The sequence below is a fragment of the Tursiops truncatus genome, chromosome 6 (genome assembly GCF_011762595.2).
Source record: "Tursiops truncatus isolate mTurTru1 chromosome 6, mTurTru1.mat.Y, whole genome shotgun sequence".
Classification (NCBI taxonomy): Eukaryota; Metazoa; Chordata; class Mammalia; order Artiodactyla; family Delphinidae; genus Tursiops; species Tursiops truncatus.
The window spans coordinates 81582607-81603156 of NC_047039.1; the positions used below are offsets into that span (position 1 = coordinate 81582607).

The 20550-nt window shown below is 37.0% G+C and overlaps 2 protein-coding genes across 10 annotated transcripts in view; one reads left to right on the top strand and one right to left on the bottom strand.

Annotated features, from left to right (window-relative positions):
• NCBP1 (nuclear cap binding protein subunit 1) overlaps nucleotides 1-10368 on the top strand; it is a 44591-nt gene extending 34223 nt beyond the window's left edge. For 4 of the 5 annotated variants that reach the window (XM_019948880.3, XM_073806319.1, XM_019948882.2 and 1 more), the window contains 8 exons: nucleotides 911-1033; nucleotides 2002-2104; nucleotides 3247-3340; nucleotides 4061-4164; nucleotides 6100-6214; nucleotides 7601-7729; nucleotides 8310-8423; nucleotides 9827-10368. In XM_019948880.3, the coding sequence (XP_019804439.1) occupies nucleotides 911-1033; nucleotides 2002-2104; nucleotides 3247-3340; nucleotides 4061-4164; nucleotides 6100-6214; nucleotides 7601-7729; nucleotides 8310-8423; nucleotides 9827-9940 (896 nt within the window). In that variant the 3' untranslated portion in view covers nucleotides 9941-10368. Of the gene's footprint in view, nucleotides 1-910; nucleotides 1034-2001; nucleotides 2105-3246; nucleotides 3341-4060; nucleotides 4165-6099; nucleotides 6215-6306; nucleotides 6432-7600; nucleotides 7730-8309; nucleotides 8424-9826 lie in introns of those variants that run through there. The other variant, XM_073806320.1, reaches the window with a different exon arrangement.
• Nucleotides 177-20550, bottom strand: part of XPA (XPA, DNA damage recognition and repair factor) — a 94637-nt gene continuing 74263 nt past the window's right edge. For 3 of the 5 annotated variants that reach the window (XM_073806326.1, XM_073806327.1, XM_019948888.3), the window contains one exon: nucleotides 177-13697. In XM_073806326.1, coding sequence (XP_073662427.1) covers nucleotides 13549-13697 — 149 coding nt within the window. In that variant the 3' untranslated portion in view covers nucleotides 177-13548. The remainder of the gene's footprint in view (nucleotides 13698-20550) is intronic. The other 2 variants (XR_012332600.1, XR_012332599.1) reach the window with 2 other exon arrangements.

Here is a 20550-nt window from a genome sequence, read left to right on the forward strand (position 1 = left end):
TCCAGTCTTTTAAATATTTTTTAACGCAAGCCAGTTTTGTGTTGCTCTCTGGCTACTTCTTATGTGAATATCTTGGTTTTCCACCTAGAATGTAGACATCACAGTGGCAGAGGATTCTGTTTTTCTTCACGTATTTTCTCTCCCACTTTCAAGAAGAGCACACACAGCACATGTGACCTGTTGTAATTGACTTTATTCATTCCAAGTGCTTAGTAACTCATATTCTACGTCAGATTTTTTTGTTACCTCTTTGTCTACCGTACATTAAAAGTAGTTGTTCTGGTGACGCCATACAGTATATCAGTATATACTAGTACAATATAATACAGTAAGGACTCAACAGGTATTAACCACCAGTAAACATGTGGAGTCAAAGCACATGAGCATCTGGCTTACACATATTCAAGTGTGTGGACTCAGCAGAAGAGAAAAGCAAAAAATCTGTCTTAAGTTGGCAGCCTTCACGTTGTTCAAACCCAAATTTAGTTTCCACTGTCTTAGGGAAAGGGAGGAGGAAGGGTACATTGACCAAAATCAAAGAGAATACATTGATTCTCAGCTTACAGAGGCCTAGGGATTTGAGGACTGTCAAAGGACAGCTGCAGCTGTGTCCCCTCACCCTCATCCCTGAGGAAGATCAGTACCCCTCATACTCTGAATTTCAGTTAGCTCCGTGTTAAGAAGTATTGGGGCAAGAATTACCTCTTATGCTTTATTTTAGGTGAAAAAACCATTGCCCTATCAAATGAAACTTTCACATGTGGTTATCTTTATACAGAATATTGATCTTAGGAGAAAGAGTGCTCTATTTTAAAAGAAAATAATTTTTTTTTAAGGTTTCTCAGTTATTTAACTAATTGCAACAATAGTCTTAAAACCTGGTCTACTCTCCTCCCCATTCTGTGCTTAGACTCTCTTCCTGGACATTCGGTTGCCCTCTGTTTAGCTGTTGCCTTTAAAAGTAAAGCAACCAATGATGAAATCTTCAGCATTCTGAAAGATGTACCAAATCCTAACCAGGATGACGATGATGGTAAGGGAATTAAATATTTCTTGAATGGAACTCTGTATGGGCCATGTTAAAAGTATAAACATAATTTTCTTAAATCTCATGGGATACTCATAAAGCAATATATTTGTTTGGCCTGTCCAGCCTGACCATTGTTCCCAGAACCCAGCTATCTTCTCCCTTAAACATTCCCTCTTTTCACTTTAGAGAGTTTCCTGCCCAGAAAGACTTGGTATATTATAAAGTTGGATTTTCTCTCCAAATTAAACTATAAGTTTATCATCAACAGATAAGACAAAAAGAATGAGAGGGACTTGCTTTATGTCGTATTAAAACATCTTGAAAATTACAATAACTAAAACAAAAAAATCAGTAAAAGAGATGAAAAGTCTACTGGGACAACTAGGTTAACCATTTGTTGGGGGGCAGATTTTGTTGTTAGATGTGTTACATAATGACGTGCACAGAAAAATGACACAGTCAAAACATTAATGGTGTTTGGGTTATTTATTATTGGGATTTTGTTTGTTTAGATTTTTTTAAGAAACTTGTATTATGATGTTAGAGAAAATGTATTTAGAAAGTATAATTCAAAATGTTAAATTTAGACATTCTCAAACAGGACATAGACCTAACTGTTAAGGGCTTACTGTATTTTTTTCTTTTACTATATTTATTATCTTGCCACCATGTAGAGAGATAAGAACAAGGAAATCTATGTGGTATTTGTAAAAAGAAATGGATCATATAGAAGAATTAGGGAAACAATCCCAAAAAATTAAGAATTAAGATTATGCTTAGTTTTATATTTTGAGTATTTGAAATCAGTGATAGTCTTTTATCATCTATTAGTACTCAAAGACATTTGCTTGAATGTCTCACTTGGTATTTGGATGTGAGTGTGCCATCTGTTTAGCGATTCAGGCAAGGGACCAAAAAATTGCTATACTTAAAACATTTTCCTAACTCTCTTACTGTGGGCTATTTTTCAGATGAAGGATTCAGCTTTAACCCATTGAAAATAGAGGTCTTTGTACAGACTCTGCTACACTTAGCAGCCAAGTCATTCAGCCACTCCTTCAGTGCTCTTGCAAAGTAAGTACAAGAACACACATGCTGTCTTGAGGGTTCAGGACTTTGTTTGGTGAACACCAATGGCATCCTGATTTTTACCTAAAATTATTGACTGTGAAGATCTTAATAACAGTATTATCATATAATTTGATACAATGGGTTTTGGTTTGTGGTAGCTAAAATCCCCATCCTATGGCTCCTGTCAGTCTGTTAGCACAGTTTGCATGTATATATATTCAATAGAATGTACATTTTTTCATATAAACCTTTAGAGAAACAAGTGAAAAACCTGAGTCCATAGGACAGTCATATATACAGTCAAGAAGTTGCCACCTTGGGACTTCCCTGATGGCACAGTGGTTAAGAATCCACCTACCAATGCAGGAGATGCAGGTTCGATCCCTGGTCTGGGAAGATCCCACATGCCACAGAGCAACTAAGCCCATGTGCCACAACTACTGAGCCTGCAAGCCACAGCTACTGAGCCCACATGCCTAGAGCCCATGTTGCACAACAAGAGAAGCCACCACAATAAGAAGCCCACTCGCTACAACTAGAGAAAGCACACACACAGCAACACAGCCATCCATCCATCCATACATCAATAAATAAATAAATAAATAAATAAATTTAAAAAAAAAAGTTGCCACCTTGTCTAAGCATCTTCCTAAAAAAAGGTTAGCAGAATTGAGAGCCAGCTACATTTTTAGGAGCCACCCAAAGGTTGGCATCTAAAGACAGAACTTTCTAACTCGTCCTACAGTTCCAAATGAAGAAAGAACATACAGATATTCCTTCAGTTGAGCAGAGAAACTAGACTCCTCACCCCATCTCAACTTCCAAGTCTGTATATGACTTGCAGGATTCTCACAGAAGGCACAGTCAGAATACTGCACCTGTGTTAGTTCCTTAGCCCTCATCTATTCTTAGATACACAGTAAACTATAGTCCTAGGCTAATGATAGTATAATTTTCCTAAGATTTTATGACAAATTCCATACAAACTGAAATCCTAATCATACCTTTTATATCCTTAATGGTTAACGTTTGGTTATTTTGCATTTATATATTGCGCTGTAAACTGAGTAGCACTGTAAAGGCTTTGAAAATATTAAAATGTTTAATAAGTTTGTATGTGGTGTTTTTCCCCCCACTGTCAAAAGGTTTCATGAAGTCTTCAAAACCCTAGCTGAAAGTGATGAAGGAAAATTACATGTTCTAAGAGTCATGTTTGAGGTCTGGCGGAACCATCCACAGGTAAAAACTATTTAAGACATATTGAGGTGCTGATTGTACAGGTATAAAAATAAGGCAGTTAATACCATCGTTTTAGTTTGCAGAACATGAAATTTGACTCTTGCCTATAGAACAGTTTTTAAATCTGTAATTTTAGTGCTATGAAAAAGTAATGATGTTTGAGTTATTCTTTAAAGAGCAATTGTTATGATTTGGTTTGGTATTGTAATATCTCAGCTCATTTTAAGTACTTAATAAGAATGCTTATTTCTTGGAAGGTTCTCCAGTTGGGTAGGAAAGAATAATCTAGTCTAGCCAGTTTCTAAAAAACAAGCTCCAGATTTGTCAAATCTCGATACACTATTATCATACCATGTATTATAAAGAGGCATTAAAATAAATTTCAGAGCTATATTAAGACTTTTGTGATAAAACTACCTTGTATTTCTAAATTTTAAGATTCGATGGAAATTATATATTTTGTATATATCATCTAAAATTTAAAGAAACATTGTTAAGTGTTAATATTCAGAGTTTTTCTTTTTGCTCAATCTTTGTGTTCTTGTATTCTTACAATAAGTACCAGAGCCAAGCAGAAGGCAAAATAAATCTTAAGACCTAATGGTTAAATTGTTCAGTTCCATAGCCACTGAAAATGAACTTCAGTTTTGCAGCAGGGGGATTATCGTGGCCTACATATAAGTGTGATTTACCCTAATAATTTATTTTCTCTGATTGTAGATGATTGCTGTACTAGTAGATAAGATGATTCGTACACAGATTGTTGACTGTGCTGCAGTAGCAAATTGGATCTTCTCTTCAGAACTATCTCGTGACTTTACTAGGTAATACGGATTATTTTACAAAGTTCCTGTTCTCTAAGAATTAGTTTATATGTGGTCCCTTATACATGAGCTCCAAATTCTGGTCCAAACCAGGTTGATATTAATATAATGGCCCAATCTGGTAGGATTGGACTTGGCAAAGATTCTTGCACAATGGAAATCCACACAGCCAGTCCGGCTGCAGTGTCTCTTAGGGATATACGTAAGTTGAATTAGGACTCAGCCAATCAGGAGAAATGCTTATAAATGATCCAGACTATTGGGAGGGAAGATCAGGCTGTATGGCAGGGTCTCAACTAGACAATGGGACATGGGCAGGAGTTCCAGCTCCACTGGGGACCTGAAATGCACCCCCGGAACTGGTAGAAATCACAGTCCGTCATAGATTACACATCATGGAGGGACTGAGGAAAGCCTGGTGGGCACCTGAATGCCTCTGGGGAAGGGAGGTCTCACCTGTCATAAAAGTCCTTGATTTAATACACAGAAGATTCATTCTAGACTCATTCCTCCTAAAGGAAAGAGGCTTTTCATTAAGTTTGGTTCTTATACATGATGTTGAGTCCATAGGCTTTATAACTGATCAGGACTGGGACAGCAAGAGCTGACACAAAACAGGAAACAAAGGAAAATTACTTGCAAAGACATAAATATCCATCACAACCTTTATCCTGTTCATTGTATGTTATTGGCAGAGAACACTAGTCTGAGATAAACTGAATCCTTAGGGTGAAAGAATGTGGTCTGAGGTTATCATACCAGCCAAGTAGGTACTCACAAATGAAGGCAACGTCAGACCATTCTCAGATTTGCAAAATCTCAGAAAACTGACAACTCAAGTAGGTGTTAGCCATTATCCTGAATGATTTACATCTGCAACTCTAACTCTGCAAAGCCTTCCCTGACCACCCCTTCCAGAGTTAAAGTACTGTGCTCTTTTATCCTATCTGCTAACATTCTAGACCTTGAGTTTTATGAAATGATTGGTTTATTATCTTCCACTTCAACTGTCATTGTCCAGATCAAAATCTGTAGAAAGAAGTACTCTTCTGTGCTGTATATCCTGGGGTTAGGAGACCAAATGTATAGACATACAAGCAGTTAAGAAGCTACTTAAAAAGCACATGCATATTTATGCAACAAACATTTAAAGCACTTATAGGTGATCCTGGTATTTGAGCAAGTAGTTGACATAAATATCTCATTCTTAAAAGCCTAGCAGTCGATAGCTATTATCAACTAATGAGATTCTTAAATGTGTCAAGAGAATTGGCTGAGTTTGTGCTAGTTAAATATCAACAGTATAAACCATGCAAATGAGCCTCAGATTGTTTCCATTTCAAGCTGCAATACTTAGTGTTTACATTTAGAAGAGAGAAAATGTATTTTTGTTCCTAACCTGTTTTTTCTGGTTTGCCATTTCATTGAATATATACACATACCTTCTATGTGTGTCTAGTAGGGGATGGAAATAAGAAAAATGACAAGGACCCAATATTGCCTTCAGGAAGCTCACCTGAGTAATGGGTGGAGCTAGATGTTTGCACAGTTGACAATACAAGAAAAATCATAATGTTGCTGGAGAGATATGCCTTATTCTGTCTGCCTAAAGAACAGAAGGCTAGGGCTTCCCTGGTGGCGCAGTGGTTGAGAGTCTGCCTGCCGATGCAGGGGACACGGGTTCGTGCCCCGGTCCGGGAAGATCCCACATGCCGTGGAGCGGCTGGGCCCATGAGCCATGGCCGCTGAGCCTGTGCTCCGCAACAGGGAGAGGCCACAACAGTAAGAGGCCCGCGTACCCAAAAAAAAAAAAAAAAAAAAAAAAAAAGAAGGCTATATAAAACCTCAAGAATGAGTAGGTTATAAAAGTTGAGAGGTCTTATTTTCTATGAGTAGAGTTTAACATATAGTAATCAAATGCCTTATTACTTTAAGATTGTTTGTTTGGGAAATCTTGCACTCCACAATTCGTAAGATGAACAAACACGTTCTTAAGATCCAAAAGGAGCTAGAAGAGGCTAAAGAAAAACTCGCAAGGCAACATAAACGGGTAAGTCTTGTGTTGATTGTAAATGGTCAAAGAAAATATACCAGAAACTTTTGCGAATATTCATTACCTTGATGGGAACTTATTTTTTCGAGACCAAATCATGCAGAGCTGTTTGTAGAAGTGGAGGAAGGGACGGACCTGGGGTCTGCTGTTCTCTCGTTCTGCACGGTGAACCTGTTTAGGAAGCCACAAACCTCACTTCTCCATAGTTCACCATCTCTGGATCAGTTTCATGTTTGCCTTCCCAAAAAGGGAGGAGAAGGAAGGAGGACGCTTGTGTTTCTATAAGAGTTTCTGATGCAAGAGGGGAAGAGGGAGAAGATTGTCTGTGTTCACCACTCCCCCGGTAAGGTTGGGGGTAGTGGGGGGGGGGGGTCACTCCCAGGCCTATAAGATACTTCTCATACTTCTCATATTAATAAGAAGTTAAGTATTTTAGCTATTTGGCAGAAACAGTGAGTTGGCTGTATCCTGTGATTTAGCAAACAGTGCTGGTATTGTTCATGACAGAATTTTCCAGTTATGCACATTTATCAGAGTAGAGGGTAGAAGCAAGTTTAATGATTTATATGAACTAGAGCAGGTTCGAGTGCTAGTCTCCATCTAGACATTCATATATACCTGAGTGTATGTAAACACACAGATCTAAAATACTGTAAGGTAAATGGTATCATCCCCATTTTATACATGTACAAACTCCAGAGACTTGACTTCACACCACTCTGGTCTCTAGATATGTGGTGTCCAATATGGTGACCACCAGCCACATGTAACTAGTTATAAGCTAATTAAATCTGAATACAATTTAAAAGTCAGTTCTTCAGTCACACCACGTTTCAAGTGCTCAGGTGTCACGCGTGGCTGGTGGCTATTGTGAGGGCAGCGCAGATCTACGGTGATGAAAGTGTTGTGATGAGAGGCTCCCAAGACCCTAACCCTGTATTTCCCCTAGGAGCAGCAGTTCAGTGTTCACAAACTCAGGATTCCCAGCAATTTCATAAAACAGACTATGGTGAATAACAAAAATCAGCTGTATATTTTCCTTGGAGCTCAAAGCTGTTTTCATTTTGAATGGAGGAAAAATGTGACACATATTTCCTCCTTGAGTGGGTTGTCTTATAAAAGGCATAACTTACTTCTGCTTTATAGCAAATCTACCACGATTGCCCAAGTGCCACTGAATTTCCCTGGCCTAGATAAGAGGTACTCATAGGACTTGGGACATTTTGCCTGTATGTTTGGGACACTGGAGTACTTTTACTATAGAATACAAGTCTTCAAATAGCATTTGACCAGACATAATAAAAATCCTTAGATTTGCTTGATGTGATTTAATACACTGCAATCCTAAATGGTGTTTTCCCTTTGTTCCTTTGCATTCGGTAGCGAAGTGATGATGATGACAGAAGCAGTGACAGGAAAGATGGGGCTCTTGAGGAACAAATAGAAAGACTGCAGGAGAAAGTGGAATCTGCTCAGAGTGAACAAAAGAATCTCTTCCTTGTCATATTTCAGGTATCTTGGCTTGGGACACTGATATGTTCAAAGAAACAGTACATTTCTTTAGTTTTAAAAAATGTTTTTATCACAGAAGTAATACATATTCATTTATAAGATCTTAAATATATAAAAGTTTCTAAGGGAAAAATAAAAGTAATTGTTATTTACTTAATGAGCATTCTTGCATGAGCATTTCTCCTTGCTTTAAAAAAAATGGATACTACTGTTAAATACCTCTTTCATATTTAATTATTCCCAATTGTTGATTTATTGATTGTTTTCCTTCCTGAAGATTTTTGTGTATACACTCCTGTTAACATTTCTGATTATGTCCTTAGAACAGGTTCTAAGAAAAATTACTAGCATAAGTTAATCTAGACATTAAAGGTCTTCGGGTATTGCCGAAAACGATGTACTAACTCATTATCACTGCTTTTCTACACTGACAGTATTTATTGAATTATGAAAGTTATGAATACACACCACAAAGGGTGAAACAAGCAATACCTTTGAGGTCTCTTGGTCAAAAATTTGATTGTTTCCGAAGTATAAGAATTTTTTCTGACACCTCTGGAACTTTGTACCCCATTTCCAGCGTTTTATCATGATCTTGACTGAGCACTTGGTACGATGTGAAACTGACGGGACCAGTGTATTAACACCGTGGTATAAGAACTGTATAGAGAGGCTCCAGCAGATCTTCCTACAGGTTTGTGGAAAACTGATTATATAATAAACATCATTATTCCCAGCCACAGGGATTTTCCATTTCAAAAAGTCATCAAATCTGTCAGGAGGTTATGTAGTACCTGTAAGCCCCTTAGTGTCCATTTGTTCCTACTGCTGCTCATCACAATATTTAGGCTTAAATTGGCTCTGTATCATTCAGACTCCTAATTGCCATTCTCTTTGGAGAGCCTAGCTGTAATACAACATATAGAGAAAAAAATGCTAAGGGAAGAGTAATCAGATTTTAAGAATCTCTGTAAATTCAATGTGCAGATGATAACCTTGTTTCTGGAGGCACTATTTAATTTCTCTGAGGTCCTTATAGAAAGCAAAATGCAACACCTACTCTCTGCTAGATTTAAAGATCTGTAAGGAAAAAAAAAGAAAAGAAAAAAGATCTATAAGAGAGTGAAACTAATCCTTTGTATCTTCAGATACTAACACCCCAAATCCTCATTTGTTTGTTCTAGAAAAGAGTGATTAAAGCAGAAGGCATAAAAGGGGGGGGGGAGTGCTTTAAGGCTCCAAACAAAAATTTATTCTAGATTTTTTAGTTACTGTCAAATTAAAAAGCTTTAACAGCCCCTAGTTAGTCCTATAGGAATCTGAGTATATTAAAGTTTATATTTGTACACATAGAAGAAACTATTTTCTGACATTTTTTTTCCCAGTTAGGCTCAACAAGTCACTGATTTTCAGTAAGACAGATGACCTCTTTATTTTTAAAAGATTAATTAAAAAAAATGAGGTTTTCCTATTTTGTGGAATACTTCACAGATCACTGGCTAATATCACTGGCTAATTCTCTTAATATTTTTTTCTTTTGCAAAGAGATACGTTAAAGCCCTAACCAAAAAAAGGAAATGATTCCAAATTTTTATGTTTCAGGGACCATGGTTAAAACCATGGTTACTTAGTAACAGTGCTATTCTTATTTGTAATGTATACCACCTCCCCCTCAACACCCCCTTTTTTTTTTTTAAAATCTTCCTAGATCAGTCCCTGTCCTGACAGCTTTTAAAAAGTCATACTGTATTTTGTCCTGATTAGGGAAGAGACGCATCTGAACCTCATCTAGAATAGTAGCAAGTGCTGCTGCCACTGCCTTGAAGTAAATTGCATTTACACAGAAGCAGGCCAGAACTGGATTTTTTAAATTATTGAACATCGTTTTGTTTTGTCTTGGAACTCGTTTACTCCTACATTTTCTTAATGTTGAGGCTTTTCAGGGGCCTATTATTCCTACCAGCAAAACCACTTTTTTTTTTCCTGTTCTTTCCCATCATTCCAGTGTGGATGGGCCTCTGAGGAAAATGTTCTGCAAGATTGCTTATGTGCGTTTTCTCCTGACCTAAACACTTATCCCCTTTTCTGTGTCCACAGCATCACCAAATAATCCAGCAGTACATGGTGACCCTGGAGAACCTGCTCTTCACTGCTGAATTAGACCCTCATATCCTGGCTGTGTTCCAGCAGTTCTGTGCCCTGCAGGCCTAAGGGTCATTTTTTTTTTCCCCTCCTGTCAAGATTTTTTTAAGATCTCAAAATAATGTTTTATTTTGATGGTTTGAATGCTTGCTTTCTTGTAGCATCCTTTCTTGAAGCAGAGGGGGAAGACAGGACAGTGAAGAATATGGTATTGATTACGTTTAACTGCCCCCTAAAAAGCAGATATTCCCTAATGACAATAATGTGACAATGGCCATAGGATGGATGTATTACATATGTGACAGATACAACTTTTCTCTGATATTTTTTCTCCTTAAGGCACAAAAGATAACTGATGTGAGGTATGTGCAACACTAGAGGTCAAGCTTACAAAGTAGTATATAGAACTGATGGGTTTATTATCAAGTAGCATAGCTTTTCACAGCTCATGGGTAACCTAACATGGCTAAAATAAAACTGAAAATATGTTTTTTAAACCTTGGTATTTCATGATTTATCATCTCAGTCTACTTTAAAATTAGTGGTTTCTTACTAAAAGTGAGGTTTCTTACCTCCATCTGAAATTTTCTCTTCAAAGTATTTTTCATTACTGTAGCATTTTAAAACACTACTGTTATTAAAAGATGTTACTAGAGTAGAAGTTCCCAAATTCATCTGAACATAAATCACCTGGGGCTCTTCTAAAGTTTTTTTTTTTTTTTAATTAAACCACACTCTCTGGGGGTGGAACACAGACATTGGTAGTTCTTAAAGCTCCCGGGTAATTCCAATGTGCAGATAAGTTTTGAACTATCATCATCTTAGAACATCTGGTCATTTCCTCAAATCTGAGACATCTGTCAGGTCATACAGTGAATTACATGCTAAAGGGGGATTTAGAAGTAGCTAGATTGGCTAAAACTATACTTGGCATTAGATGTAGGTTTGGATTTTATTTCTATGGAGTCTGGGTGGGCCAAGTAATTACTAATTCCAGAGCCTGTTTCCTATATGGTGTTGAGGCTTAATTAAGATGGTAAAAGTACACTGTTAATTAAATAACACACAAGGGATTATCTGACATTCCAAATCCTAGCATTTTTAGACTTTTTTCATTAAATCTTCAGAAAAATTTACCAGTAATCTCACAACTGTAAGTATCTTTGTGCATTTGTACAATCTTTTTTTTAGCTTAGTACATCATAAGTTTATGACGCATTAGGTATTTTCCATATTAATATATGGGGTCTCTTTGGTTTATCATAACATTTAGTGGCTACAGAATATAGTCTACTCAATAGATGGAAATTCCTAGGATTTTTAAATACCGTACCATTTAACAAATAGTCACAGGATTAAGGTTGCATGGCAAGTTACTGGCAGAAAGGGAACTAAAACCCAGGTTCTTTGCTAAATGTTCTTTTGTTTACACTGTTCCTCCTTCCCACAAACTACATAATTAGAAAAAGCTCCTATCCTCAAGAAGCTAAAGGATAACCATTTAAGGCTTTGGTTAACTTTGATCCTAAACTGCTTTGTAATCGTTTCATAATGTATTGCAAAGTTTGGCTAGTTATACTTACTTGATCCAAATCCTAGAGGAATTTCTAGGTTTTCACCTCCTTTCTCTTGGACCGTCTCTTCATGTGTAATGGTTGCTTTTAACAGTTGCTCACTGATGTAACCCTGCTCTGACCCAGTCTGGCAGCTAGGTATATGAAAAAACTGAAACAGAGACTGAGTTTTGAAGAAATAAAGGTACAAGAGCAAACATTCAACAGTTGCTCTCCCCACTAATGAAGCTCACACAGACAAAAGAATGGCATGTCACTGTAACTGTACGTCGTACCTTGCAATAAATCAATATTCTATTAAACTGTGCTGATGCCATTTAACATGCTTTTGTCAAAGTGAACATATACTTTTCCTTAACTCTCAATCTCCCAGGAATTATTCAGAAAGCAGTTCATATGAAGTTTGTTTGCTTTTTCTGGAAAGTATTTAGCAGTGATTTGTATTAACTTACTAATCTACAATTATACCTGAAAATGAAAGATGAGGACAGAACTTGGCAACCAAAAGCAGATCTGGCTGTCAATGTTAACTGGATACCAGGATTGTCCTAAATTGATGAAGGTGAAGAGTGACTAGAAGCCCACCTCAACTGGACAAGTCTATTAACTACACTGGTCCTGATGATATGATGTGCTCATTAACAACTGGCTGTTACGTGCCAGATGCTATAGATTCACCGTATTTAATCGTCATGAGAGTTCTTACATTATTATACCCATCTGATAGATAAAAACAGGCCCACGGAGTAACTTACCCAAGGTCCACAGGTAGTAAGTGGAATCTGAAACTATGTCCATGTGGTGGTTTTAGGGCTTCTTGTCTCCCAGTAGTAATGCTGTTGTCAGCAGCCTGAACCCCTAGTTACTTGCTGGGAAGGTTTTTTTTTTTTCCCCAAGAAGTTCTTGCCGCCCATTTGGAATCGCTTTTTAGTGAGCTGTAATATTCAGCATAACACATTAAAAAAAATCAACACTCGATAAATATATTAAACATTTCTGTATTGAATACTTATATAGAGAACAATTAGTAATTATAGTCTCAAGTCTTTGGATTTGACTTGTTTTGACTTTTGCCCTTCTTCAAGCATAATCTCCAAGAGCTGATCTAGAGAGAGAAATGAAAATGTACAAAAACTTCCTATTTATTTGTAGCAGTAGGATAAAAAGTCCTGTCAAAGAACTTGAAAATATCTAGTTTATCATAACTTGTATTTGTTTTTATCAGGAAAAGAATGCATAGACCCTGTAATCAAGCACTCGGGATCAAATGCTCTTACTAGATATAACTACCTTGTAATCCTTTTGACAAGATAGAGGAATATTTGACTACCTAAACTTGATCAAGATGTCTGGGGTGATGTCAGGTTGTAGGTTACCCCTCCTTTAGAAGTGTTAAAACAAGCACAGCAAGCTGTCTTCCCTCCCAGGATTAAATGAGAATACCTGTAAGGCACTTAGCATAGTGTCTGCATGGCAGGTGGTAAATGCTCAGTAAATGTTAACAAGTTATGATAAACTTATCACTACCTTTGATCAACAAACAATATAGCTGTTTTTCCATTTTAATCCAGATTTGAAAAGGGCTATCTGGAAACTAATATTAAGATCTATAGTAGTAAACCCTAAGAGTACAGAAAACTTGTCCCAGCAATAGCTCCCTGCTCCCTGACTTGCAGACAGTAGTAGTCTAGAAGACCTGGCCCAGCCTCTGGGGTGCAGTGGTCTACCACCATCCCTGCTGTTTCTTGGGATAAGAATCCAGTTCAGCCAGTTTTTGCCTTTACTACTAAAAGCTCTTCCTCCTACCCCAATCTAGGGTTTGTCCTGGTTGCTTCTCAATTTTAGCTCTAACCTAACATTTTTGAACCTATCACTCAGCTCCCATCCCTATTGTAGAAAAAATGGTCACAGACCCAATATTTTGCCCACAACCAGACCTGCTGGACCTTAACTGAAACTTGTTCTTAAGCCATAACATACATAATTATTTAAGCATTATTTATACAAGTGTTTCATTCATCTATGAAGACTTTACGTTTTGATGAATTTTGAACAAGACCAATCTAAATTTCCACACTATAAAACATATCACTTAACTAAAAATCACATTTTCTCGTATGTCAGTTCATGGCCACACACAGTACAAGTCTTCCGGTACACGTCATCCTCTAGGTTTTCTTCTGGTCCATACTCATGTTGATGAGCAACTGTCTCCTTTTTCCATAGACTGCTTCTTACTGCTCGCCGTAATTCTAAGAGAAAAAAGCCAGTTTTTCAGTGGTGCTATTTCAGCTGTGTGTGTTTAAACCAAATGTGGTTTACACCTTAATTTTATAACAAATCAAAACTGCTGATACAGATTTGGCAAGCTTACTTATCTCACTCACTGGTTTGGCCTGTGAAATCATTCATGTGATTGTTGGAGTTAGTGTGAAACAGGAGATTCAGAATTGAGGTATATGGACTAGAGGGACCGCAAAAAACTAGATTCAGAAGACAAGCGAAAGAACAGGGTTTGTTCGAGCAGCTGGCTACAGAAAACAAGATGCCACAGCAGGAAAGGGCAATCAGCTGGGATGACTGAGGATAAAGAGCATTTTAAATTCCTTGTAAGTCAGGAGCTACTTCTCTAAGAGGCAAGTCAAACTTTGCTTGCAAGAAAACTAGAAAGCCAAGAACTCCGCCACTAGTTCATGGCTGATGTTAGAAAAGCTGCTCATGCAACTGACCTTATGTCTATTATTATTTATCCTATAAAATGAGAGCAATAGTTTAGGACATAAATTGCTAGTAATCATGCAAAGTACAACATAAATAAAAGAATCACTGACTATTAAGACCCGGAAAGAACCATGGAGTTATTTTACTTCATTTTACTTTGCAGGTAAGGAAATTGAGCAAAGATAGCATGGGAACCCAGGTCATTTATTCCAATGTTTAGAACTTTTCTCGCTGAACACGTTAAGATGTCATTTTCACAAAGAAAAGTTACGTTGGATGCTCTGAAAAGCGACTAGGACATTATAAAGTTCACACTGCATGTTACCTGAAGAAACCAAATGCTTTGTGTTAATCAGAAATTAACAAGCTAATAACATCTCAGTTTCTAGTTTAATGAATAAAAAGCAACATGAGTTGTTTTCATTTTTCTATTCTGACCAGTGGTCCATCAAGCCCTGCACTTTTGATAGCAGCACTACCTAAGGGAGGGTATGATCATTATCTTCTATAATCTCAACCTTAAAAATCAAAGTACACCAAGTAATCACACAACATTTTGTTTAATCCATTTTACTATGATAAGTACTATCAAAATAATACTTGAATCTTTGTATTTTCAGCCTTTATTTGTACCATGAGGATAAGCAAGCAAATAGGGCTATGTATCAGGCACTGTTCTAAGCACTTTATTTATAAACATTTAATCCTCACAACACTTTGCAATAAGTACAACTATCAACCCAGTTTTACAGATGAGAAAACTAAGGCTCAGAGAAGTTACATAAGTTGTGCCTAAGATCAGGCAGAGGCACAGTCTAGCTCAGGCCATGTTCTTAACCACTAAGCTGTGATGCCTTTTCATACACCTCCAACATGAAAAGCACTTTATCTGAGACATTTTCAAGCCTCAATGTATATACCTCTAGACAGTTTCCAAACTAGGGAGAAAATCATGTTCATCCAAACTCTAACCTTTATTCCTATATCCTCTCATATTCTGAAGAACCCTAGTTTTTCTAAACATATCTGGAATGCCCTTTATCCTTTTATTTTTCTACCTTGGGATATTTTTAAAATAAAAAATAAATGATATGCTGACCAGAACTGCACAGATGCCTCATGGTTTCAGATAATGACAGGAAGGTGTCTCCTGTCCAAGTTCCAATACCTACTTTTCAACTTTGCTCTGATGTAAGGTATCCTGGCCACTTTCCCTTTACTACCCCACGAGGAAAATCTCTCAAAATCTGACTGCATCCCAGTCGCTAAGCTAACTGCCCAGTTTGTGCATTATGTGAACTTAGGAAGAGAGATAAGAAAATTTTCTTAACACTAAAAGAATACTTAACAAAAATCCAGCTTACTAGCCATAACTGTCACAACTGAACATAAGGTTTTATACTGACTTTATGGCTTTTCTTCCCATCCTTCAGCTAATCTATCAAGATCTATAATGACAATAAAGCCACATCTTTAGTATTTACTAGACATTCCTGGAAGAACTTGTGCTAGGAGGCACTAAAACAAAACAAAACAAAAGTGGTATATCTGTCATTTTCTTGCCCTTCTTTCCCCACACGACCGATCTAGTCTTAAAAGCCATGAGGTGGAGCAAGTGGGCATGGGAGTGGGGGGGAGCCCAAGATAGATAAGGAGGGTCTCCTAGAGAGGAGGCAGCAACAGTGAAGGGAAATTAGGTACATTCAGGGGCACTAATCAAATAACTATATATTATAACGGATAATGGAAATCAGGTTTCTCACTGTCAAAGAAGGAAATTACAAATAAGGAAAGGAAGAAAACCAGAATAAACCCTAAAATTTTGGATTAGAACTTGGTATAGTGTAAACTCAAGGATTTAATTATGTATTAGATATACACGTGTTTTAAGCTAGAAAGAAGTGGTCAAAGATTGATGAAGACATGTCAAAAGGACACAAGACCTAGCCTGAAGATACTCCTATGGGCCCAAATCTGAAACAATTTGAGCACCAAAATAATTGAGGACAGAAATGAACCAAAAGCCACTGAGAAGAATAGGAATTAATGAATCCATACCAGTAATAAACAAATGGGGGAATGATGCTATAGAATGTCGATTTCCAACTGGTTAAATGTGGAGTGAGCGCTGAAGGTAGAAAACAATTTTTGCAACCATCATCCTAAATACTGATTCAGGCAAGAACCATCCACGGATGAATGTTAAATTTAGGGTGAAGTGTTGAGGAGAAGCAGGACATTTACGTGGTCTTACAGGGGTTTTTTTGCTTATCAAAAATAAATATTAACATCACCATTGAGGGCCGATGGATATCACATGCCTCCAGATGTGATGCCCTAGAAAAGTCACTTCATTTATGTTCTATCCAACCTGAAATGAATAACCCGAATCTAACCACCAGGAAACATCAGAAAAACCTCAAATGAAAAACATATTACTGCAAAAAAGGTAGGCAGGGGAACAGAAAAGACTTCTTCAAAAATGTCAGTGTCGTAAACGATAAAGGCTGTGGAAATATTCCAGAATAAAGTAGTTTAGGAAGACTTGGTACCTAAAGCCAATACCTGATCCTAGACTGGATTCTGTACTAGAATAAAAAAACTACACAGGACATGACTGGGTCAACTAACGGAATATGGATGACAGATTAGATAAAAATATCAGTAGTATACTTCTGTAAGAGAATATTCCTATTCTTAGGAAATATACACTGTAGTATTTAGGGGTAAAAAAAGGGTGGCAATGTACACAACCTACTCTTAAATGGCTCAGAAATAAACGTATGTGTAGAGAGAATGCAAATGACATAAAGTTGTTAATAGGTAAATCTGGGTGAAGAATCTGGGTGTCCCTTGTACCATTCTTATCCTTGCAATTTTATGTAAGTTTGAAATTATTTCCAAATAAAAACATTTTTAAAAGACAGTAGCTAGATTGAAGGGCCTTCCAATGGCCAAATTTGGGCATCAAAATGAATAATCAGGAATGGACGGACTGTAACAGTTACTTGAGAATAAGAATCCATGAATCCAACTAGTACTAAAAAAAAGCTCTTCTTTCCAAAAGAAGCCAAACAGTAATTGTAGAAATAACAGAAAAAGAAAGTCACCATTTATATCCACCCTAATAATAACTGACTCAGGCAAGATTCAACCTGGGTGCTAAAACCACTGAGTGAAACTTAAGGAATGAGATGTTCACATAGTGTCAGTCACCCCATAGATTTCTTATTAACTACAAAGGGGAAAGGGTACCTTTACAATGGAGAAATCTGGCAGACACTACCTTACCTAAGCGATACCATGTGTCTCCTGAGGTAACCGATCAGAATCTAATTGTGAGAAAACTGCTAATAAACCAAAGCGACTACGGATATGCATCATCCTTGACTGGCCCCCGGATCCAACAACTAAAAAGCTATAAAGGGACATTGGAACAACTGGGGAAAGACAAATAATATAGATTATATACTAGGTAAAAGCATTATATTAATGTTGTTTATTGAGTGTGACTATTTTTTGGTTAGCAGAAACATGTCCTTATTTATAGTAGATAAATGCTTAAGTATTAATAAGAATCACAATATCTGCAAGTAACTCTTAAATGGTTCAGCAAAATATGTGTGTGTGAATGAGGGAGAAAAAAGCAAATGTGGCAAAATGTCAACATCTGGTGAAATAAAAAATTTGTTTAAATAAGGATTAGAAAGTTTTTCACATTACTTCATTTAAGCAACTTAAAACTTTGGAAAGTAGAGGTCAACTACCTACTGCTGAGAATGAGAAGAAAAGGTGGAAAGATCAGAGACTTTAGAAGAGTGAGAAAAGGTCTGCTAGGCCTTGGGAAAACTAAGGAAACCTTGGGAGTGGAGCGGGGACATACCAAGCAGCCCTGAAAGCCTAACCGAGGCTGGAGAACAGGACAGCAGTTACCGCGTTCCAACCTCCTGGCCCCACTGGCCTAGGATTTCACAACACAAAAAGCTGTAGACTACTTCTCTGGGAAGGTTATAGAACTGTTCGTGATAACCATCAGTCTTGCTACTGATTATCTTCAGGGACTGTTTCTATTTTTTACCCAAAGAAGTTTTCCCCTAAATCTTTGTTTCAATGAAAAATGTATTTTATACCACTCTAAAACTTGTATTTTATCCAGCTTAATATCTTAATTTTACAAAAGAGGCAGCCTGTATTCAAAGAAGCCCAATGCTGTTTACCAGGTAAACTTATAAAAGAACTAGTGGAGAGAGACCAGATACTTGTAAATACCTGATGGGAGGGCAGGAAGTTTTGACATAGGGTGCCCACTGGTAACGAGAGGGAAAAAAAAATCACAAGGAAATAACATATGAAGCTTTGATCTTACTTTGTCCTCCAAAACTAAGGATAGGAAACTGTGTCCTTCAAACTTCCCTGAGAGAAGCCCAAAAATAGTCATAAATATAACCACAGGCCCAGAATGTAAAATGTTCACAAACTTAGAAGGAGCCTCCAAATGGGATTTTCTCACCCACCTCTTTTGGGGAAAAAAGTGCATACTAACAAACAATTAAGATTAATTGTTCTTTGTTTTTAGAAGGCTAACCTCTACCAGTATTAAGAGAAAGCTGAGTATAACTTTAAAGAAAAGCCTTACAGCCACCTTATCTGTGGAAAGGAGCCACACAAACCCAAAATGTTCTGTGTATTTGCATCAATTCAAAGTTCCCATCCAATATCCAGGCCAACACACACTGCCTTTTTTAAAATCTAGTTAAACTAAGCACAGTGATGCCATCCTTTCTACTTCTGCCTTCTTGGATCTAAGAGATCTGTAACAATTTGAACTTGCCGACAAGGAAATTCTTTGTCTTTCACCTTGTCTAAATTTATATATACACCTTACACTATCTATAATTTCCTTCTCTAGTAAGATCAATTCTTTCTCAAACTGATGAAGTAGAAGATCATATTCTAAAAACAGGTAAATGTAATCTCTTACCTTTCCATAAAGAAGTAAACTTTGTGTCAGCTTCTTTGTGGATCAAAATCAGAAGACCAAGAGAAACCAGGTTCCAATTTCTTTTGAACTAAAAAAACTTTTAGACTTGCTTTTATTCCTCTCTGTTCTGAGCCTTCTGAGCAAAGTGCATAGTAAGCTCCTTGTTTCTAATTTCTACAGTGTCTACTCCACTCTCAGCCCTTTGTGGCCTAGTCAGGAGGACAGGAACATATCCACCAACCTCTAAAGTAAATCAACAAGAAGAAGCCATAATTAAAGAAGGCATGGCACTGACCTCTGCACATTAAAGACCAGAAGACAATGGAGTAACGTTTATACAACTGAGAGAGAACTCAGGTTTTCGTATGCAAGAGAAACAGAAAAACATTCTTAGATTCGTAACAGGGTCTTAGAAAATAAACCATTCTTGTAACCACTTGGAAAATTTCCTCAAAAAACATGCTTCACCCAAACAAGAAATAAACTGAATTAAAGAAACCAGTCTTAAGAGGTCCAAGAAAAAATTTAGGGCAAATTCAAACTCTTCAAGGATGAGGAAAATCCACAGTAGTTTATCTGGTGGATAATAGCAGCAATTTAACATAGCGAGAAAAACAGCCAATTATGTTTGAGTTTATACTTCTTTAAAGAAAATACCCATGTGAACTGTGTAAATCTTAAAAGAAATGTTCTATTCATGCTAATATTTAAATAGATATGACTATCTTAATAGAATTGTTACAGAAAAAAGCATGAAAAAATTAAACAGATGCCATCATCTGTTATTGTTAGTCAAATTATAGAATTTAGTCCCCTTTAGATGACATCTTGACCAAACTACAGAAATATTATAGTATCTAATAAAACTACAGATAGACCCTCTTTTTAAAATATTTCATCACTTTGAAGGTATAAGTTTCTAATTCCTTTATCCATATATTATTATCTACAGCAAAATACCATCAGGAAAGTGGTTTGAGGAGGCAGCAGAAAGGGAAGAGCTGAGGTGATTCAGGGAGCTGGGGCTGACAAAAACTCTAGGCTGGTATGTGATTAGTCTATCAATGTGCCCTCCTCTTTCACACCCCTTAAGGTGCCTTCTGTTACCTGATCCCTCAAGGCTTTCCTTGAAGTTGGAAGAGAAGAAGGGTCAGGGTAAAACATGGAAGAGATTAAAGAAAGGACCAAATTCAAAAGAAGTCTTTCCAAATCCTCTCAACTGGCCCTTGCAGGTATTCTGGAAGACTGTGGTACAGAAGTGGCTAATCTGGGGATGAATCTTCAATGAAAGGCTCTTACATGGCATAGTTTGCTATAGGAAACCTCTCTACAAAGGCATATATATATATATATATATATATATATATATATATATGTGTGTGCTTATTACCCTCTGATTCAGG